The 6642-nt window shown below is 27.6% G+C and overlaps 1 protein-coding gene across 1 annotated transcript; it reads left to right on the top strand.

Moving 5' to 3' along the window:
- Positions 1-857: 857 nt before the first annotated feature.
- On the top strand, positions 858-2800 carry RpL9 (ribosomal protein L9). Its single transcript, XM_029307941.2, has 4 exons — positions 858-943; positions 1707-1845; positions 2112-2439; positions 2601-2800. The coding sequence occupies exons 2-4, from the start codon at positions 1708-1710 to the stop codon at positions 2705-2707; spliced, it is 573 nt and encodes a 190-aa protein (XP_029163774.1). The 5' UTR covers positions 858-943; position 1707; the 3' UTR covers positions 2708-2800.
- Positions 2801-6642: the final 3842 nt, after the last annotated feature.

The raw sequence follows: 6642 nt of genomic DNA, 5'->3' as shown, positions 1-6642 counted from the left end.
TGACGACTGACACTCGCCGCGCACGCGCGCACTCGACTGTCACTCGCCGCGCACGCGCGCACTCGACTGTCACTCGCCGCGCATGCGCGCGACTCGGCGAACCACTTACCGCGCAATTTTTTCTATTTTTTTTTTTTTTTTTTTTTTACTTCGAGAGGAAGAACTGGAGAATCTTGCTCTTACGATCTCTTTTACGGTTGCTTGCGAGAATAAGAATACGACGGACGGACGGAGAGAATTCGAAGAATGTAATAAGACGGAGAACCTTTTCAAAGTAGGACGTGCGTTCTATTATTCTCAGGTCAAGACATTTCCTCAATTTTATCTTGCGCAATTACTATTAGAAATAATTAATTCAATTTGATTAGGTTTTCTGTATATTCGTAAAAATATTTTTATTAAGAATATTAATATTTCATTTTATGAAATATTTAACTTTATTTTAAGTTAATATATAAATATAAAAGTATATACGTGATATTTTTGGTTAACAAAAATATTAATATATTAAAAAACTATATATATTAATATTTTATTAATAAAAGTGTTGAAATATTTAGATTGTGACTAGATATATAATACATACCTTTAGATATGCCTAAATGCATTTGATGTAATGACATTTCCCAAAATTGTGTCAAAGTTCGGAGTATTTATCGAAAGAGAAAGAGAACGGACTTTTGCCATCGAATAATAAAATTATGAAGGCATAAAGTAGAGAAACTGATGAAATTCCAAGTCTAGGGATTTTTAATCTCGACCAATCACAGCATCGTTCTGCGTGGACAAATTTCGCAATTCGCAGCGGAGAAATCGTGTAACTAAAATGCGACTAAAGAACTGGCGCCTCTCTATGTTGCTCTATCTTCATCGCTTCATCCTATTGGTGGATCGGTTTTTTCATCTCCTCGGTCCTTTCCGGTTACCGTGTGGCGTGTTGAAGGTAATGAAATTTTTGCTTTCAGGGATATCGTATAAAATCTGTGACGATCCGGCGATGCGTCAAATGCCAAATTGATTTTTACGCATTTTTAGCATTCGTCATTTTTTCTATTTTCGTCGCGATACAATATTTTTTCGCGATATGCGAAACGTTTTGCATCCACAAGAAATATAACCTTCGCGATTATAGCTGTCAACAATTTGCTCTCGAGGTGTTGCTATCAAGATAAGATAGATTTGCAATAAATGAGAGATCATTTTATAAGTTTAGGAAAAATTTTATAATTTTTTAAATATAAAGTTGTAATACCAATCCATCTTAATTCATGTAAACATACTGTAAGCAATAATTTGTCGTAACCTAAAAACTTTATGCTGTAAAGTATGTTCTGTGTATTTTAATGAACAATTGTATGTTTTTATTATACTGTTGGATGCTATTTTGATGTAAAAAAAAGTTATTTATTCCGGTAAAACATAATATAACAAAATAAAGATAGAGAATCATATGGAGATTTTTTGTCTTATTTATATATAAAGCTAAATACAGTATATATTTCTATATCACCTTGTTTTAATTATATTTACAATTTTCTTTTACTAATAAATTATATTGCTTTCGAATTTTACGCTTATTGCGAGACTGTTATTGCTTCTATTATATTTAAAAATTTTATAGTTGTAATTATTATAATAGTTTAGATATATATTATTGTAAACACTTATATACAAAATATTTTATGTGAAATTTCTTTATATTGCAGCATGAAGCAGATTGTTACAAATCAAACAGTTAAAATCCCAGAGGGATTGACTGTTACAGTCAAGTCCCGTCTGGTGACTGTAAAAGGACCAAGAGGTGTTTTGAAACGATCATTCAAACATCTTGCGCTTGATATTCGTGTAAGTAAAAAGTTTGATTTTTTTATTTTTATAAAATATTTGTTATAGCATGTTTCTTGTAGATAAGATCATTTATTCATTATAAATTTGATCAATATTAAAAATACTTATATTATGATGATAATCAGGATTCCCCTTCATTTTTCATAAATGATACATCCTTATCTGAAATATTTGTGATTTATACCAAAGTGTTATCACCATATCCACACTGTACTGCAATGTATATGTTTTTATTATATATAGATAATGTTTGTTACATATAGATGATGAGTCCAAGATTACTGAAAGTAGAAAAATGGTTTGGAACGAAGAAGGAATTAGCTGCTGTTCGTACTGTATGCTCTCATATAGAAAATATGCTCAAGGGTGTGACAAAGGGCTACCAATACAAAATGCGAGCTGTATACGCTCACTTTCCCATCAATTGTGTTACTACGGAGAACAACACAGTTATAGAAATTCGTAACTTTTTGGGTGAAAAGTACATACGTCGTGTCAAAATGGCACCCGGTGTAACTGTTGCAAATTCTGGAAAACAGAAAGACGAGTTGATCATCGAGGGAAACTCCTTAGAAGATGTATCTCGTTCAGGTAAATACTTTGACATTATTTCTTTGAAATAAATAATTAAATTGAAAAAATTAACTCGAAATCAAATATTTAAATTAAATATTAAATTAAGCTAATTAATATTTAATTTCATATAAATCAATTTGAATTACTTATGAATATGTTATATGATTCATTTTCAGCTGCTCTCATCCAACAATCTACGACAGTAAAAAATAAGGATATTAGAAAGTTCTTAGATGGACTTTATGTATCTGAGAAAACAACTGTTGTACAAGATGATGAATAAATTCCTCGGCTAATTATATCTAAACAATGAATTTACTTAATGCATATTAATTGTTACGGACCCAACATCATAATAAATGTACAGTATTTTTTATTATTTCTATTATAAGACAGGCCTAATACACCTCTAAACAATACATATATATACAATATATATGTAGAAAAAAATTACATGCAGTGTTTTTGAATTGATTGTATTATATACAGTATGTTTAGTTAAAATATACATATATTTCGTCAATTTATTGTTAATGAAACACACAATACAACGTGGAGATGATAATATTCGTGAATTTTTTTATTTATTATTAATAGAAACTTTGTGTCTTTGACTAATATTATTATGTAATTTGATATTTGTAGATACATATATTAACGATGCACTTTTATTAATTAGACCACAGAAAGAATATTTTCATTGTAGTTCATGGAAGCATATAATTGATAAAAATGATTGAAAAATGAGATCGGGTCAACAGTCAACAATTCTAAAAGCATGCACTTTATGGTGATGATAGCATTATCTCTAGTTTACAACTACAACCATTTGGATTTGTTTTCGCGATATCAATATTATTTCGTTTCATATACGGAAACATTTGTAATGTGGCATAAAATAATACTGTTTCTTAAATATACATAAAAAAGTTTTATTTTATTTTTACACTATAGTATATTATATAGAGATGCAACAATTTCTCTCTTCAATAATAGTTTTTTTTATATATTCCGTAAATATAAAATCATGAATATATTATAAAATTTCAATCACGTAACAAAAGATATTTGTTGTTTACATTTATTATAAAACCGGTGCATGCATTTGCAATTTTTGCCTAAATCTGATCGCGATTAGATAATAAAAAAATTGGTATATATTACATGATTACATTATGTATTATTAAAGACTTTATCTAATCACAGAAACGATTCAAGGAAAGAAGGAAAGGGGTGATATTGAAATGCGTGTTTTAGCAAGAATAACAAAATCACGAGTTTCTCCCATATCGTAATGTAATATTAATCGCTTTCACTTTTCTGTTCGTCAGTTACTGATTACACATACAACGTAGCAATCATTTTTGAAAAATCAGTGCGATATAGCGTATGTCGATATATATGTCATAATAACATGAAATAAACAAAGACCAAATGAAACCAACGTAAAAGATAAAGAGAATGGAAAGAGTAAACTAGATTATGCTAATATAACATAACGCAAGAACAATAGTCCGGAAAACATTAAAGCGAAAGGGCGAAAAAATGTCTGTGTCTAAAGTTGAAAGATTATTCCGATAAAATAAATAAGTGATATATATGCAGGAGGTGCATTATTAAGAAGTTGCAATACTGAATGACTAAAATTAATTTCTGGTTTTATTTTTAATTTAGAAAAATATTGTAAATTATCTACTAAGAAGAAGAGAAAACTTCATTACATTTTATTTGAAATGAACCGCTCTTTGTGAAAATTAATGCGAAACAAAAGAGAGTTGCGTTTTAGAGACGCAACAATAATCAGTAATTTTTACTTTTATATATTCCATAAATAATAGAATCATAAATATATATTGTAAAATTTCAATCACTCAATGAAAAATATTTCTTATTCACAGACTATAAAATCGGAGCACGTTCTTATTTTCTGCAAAAAAATTGGATCGCGAATATAATAATAAAATAATATGAATAATCTTTTCACTAATAAATAATTATTTTATATATTTGGTAAATTTGCAAAAATCGGATGGCGAATATAATGAAATCCTAAATTGTGCTTCTATCTTTAAAGATAAAATTTTTCACTTTCAGCAACGTACTCGCTAAAACCTTGAACTCGCGATGCGTGAAAGAAATCAGGAAATTCTTCAGTCAATTTGATTATACGAAATACGATACGAATGTGTTTCATATACAATATATGCACGTGTATGCGAATAACAATTCATCGAATATCGCAACGCATTACGCAAGAGTGATCAATATTATTGCTCATTGTACATTCGATATGTACCTTTGGACTATTGTACATTGATTGTAAGATTATCTAATTTAAGATTATTTAATTTATTTGTATAGTATATGACGCGGTTCCCTAGCCTTACAACTTTATTCTTTTGTAATAAATCTTTGCGTTCTCCTTTGTTTACAACAAATGTTGCGCTTTGAATAGAGCAATTATATAAACGTATAAAAAATTTATATTAGATATTGATAGCCGACACGTGCACAAACGACTTCCAAACTTGAAACATTTCATATTCTACTCAACACTTCAGTAATATTATATCCAACGTAATAAGAGGAGTTCGAAAAAGAATGGTAACTATATATAAAATATATAACACATGTGTATAATTTATGTGTATGTGTAAAGAAAGAGATAAATTTAGAAAATCATGTCATCGAAAATTTGATGATGCATACAAGTGCCATTTTTTAATAATTTAATTGCGCCTTGCAAATAATAATTATAGACTTCGAATTTTTATTGCCATAGAAATAGAATATCCTTTTTAATATAGAATAGTATACGTAGATCGATATTTCTATTTAATTCTATAAACTATAAATTGTTTATTAACCTTTAGACTGCCGAGAAAGCCACTTTTGTGGCTCGGTACAAATCTCGAAATTGTGCACGATGTATATGTTACTTATATAGATAAATTTTTAGGAAAAAACCTCAATTTTAATAAAAAAATGCCGGGAGTCTAAGGGTTAAATAAACAGTCAAATAATGATTATAATTATCATACATAAATAAGATTGCATCATCAATATGTTAGTTACTTTTCAGATATTTCAATACGTGCTTTTGAATGAAAACGATTCGAAGGAGAGGCCTTCAATTATTTCTTTGTCAGCAAACGCTGCATACGTTATCTGGTTAGTTTTAAAGCTACAATTATAAAACTATTTTTGATAAAGATAAAACTTATCTGAAATTCATTAATCTTCTTCACTAATATAGGATGTTTCTGAATGTATGTCAGAGATTTTAAGGGCATATTCTAAGGGTTAAAATAAGAAAAAAAGTCCAAACATGGGTTCAAAAAATGCTTTTCCGCCGAATTAGCCCGCTAAAGTTGGGAGAAAAAATCAAAAAATGTATTATATATAACTCTCAGAGATTTTTTTACAGATCGTTGACATTTTGCACAGCGTAATAATAATTAATAGCAAATTCTTTATTTTTATGTGATTTTGACAATTTGATTTAATTTTGAAAGAGATATCGGAAGGTTAATTTTTCATTTTTGAACCCAAGTTAATATAGAAACTTTTTTCTTATTTTGAACCTTAGAATAACGCCCTTAAAATCTTTGACCTAGTTTTAAAAACACCCTGTATATTATTCTTTTTAAGAGAAAATAAATATTACGAGAAAATAAAAAAATTGAAAGAAAATACAAATTAAGAAAAAATAAAAATAATCTAAAATCCGGGGTTGGGTAATACCTATAGTTAATTAATTAAAAGTGAAAAAAAATTAAAAAGTTAATAACTTTTAACTTAGCTTAAATTAAAATGTATTAATTTTTAACTTCAACTAGTTATTTTTTACTGTAAACTTATTAACTTTTTTTCTAAGTTAAATTTTTTATCTCTGAATACTATTATTGTTTTTTATAAGTTATAAACGTATTATTTTTAAATTAAATAAGTATTATTAATTTTCATGTTCAATTATATGTTGTCATCAATTGCAATTACCAAAAAATATATTTCTATATAAAAACCAACATTTCTTCGTTATGTTATTATAAATTTCAAAAAAATTACCAAACAAAGTTCTAATTTAATATAAATAATATTAAAAAAACCAAACTTTTGATTTAACTTCAATATTAATTTAATCTAAACGTAACTTTAACTGGAGTTAATTTTTGTTCAGAAAACTTTTAAATAACAAAATTAATTTTATAAGCAACT

The sequence above is a fragment of the Nylanderia fulva genome, unplaced genomic scaffold (genome assembly GCF_048542155.1).
Source record: "Nylanderia fulva isolate GAGA-0341 unplaced genomic scaffold, ASM4854215v1 Scaffold12, whole genome shotgun sequence".
NCBI lineage: Eukaryota > Metazoa > Arthropoda > Insecta > Hymenoptera > Formicidae > Nylanderia > Nylanderia fulva.
The sequence above is the reverse complement of the archived record's forward strand: the minus strand, read 5'-3'. Positions and strand labels throughout refer to the sequence as shown.

Bases quoted from the DNA above. Each gene is read 5' to 3' on its own strand.
- RpL9 (XM_029307941.2), top strand. From the start codon at position 1,708: ATGAAGCAGATTGTTACAAATCAAACAGTTAAAATCCCAGAGGGATTG. The intron at 1,846-2,111 runs GTAAGTAAAAAG...TGTTACATATAG, and splicing joins ATCTTGCGCTTGATATTCGT to ATGATGAGTCCAAGATTACT. The intron at 2,440-2,600 runs GTAAATACTTTG...ATTCATTTTCAG, and splicing joins AGAAGATGTATCTCGTTCAG to CTGCTCTCATCCAACAATCT.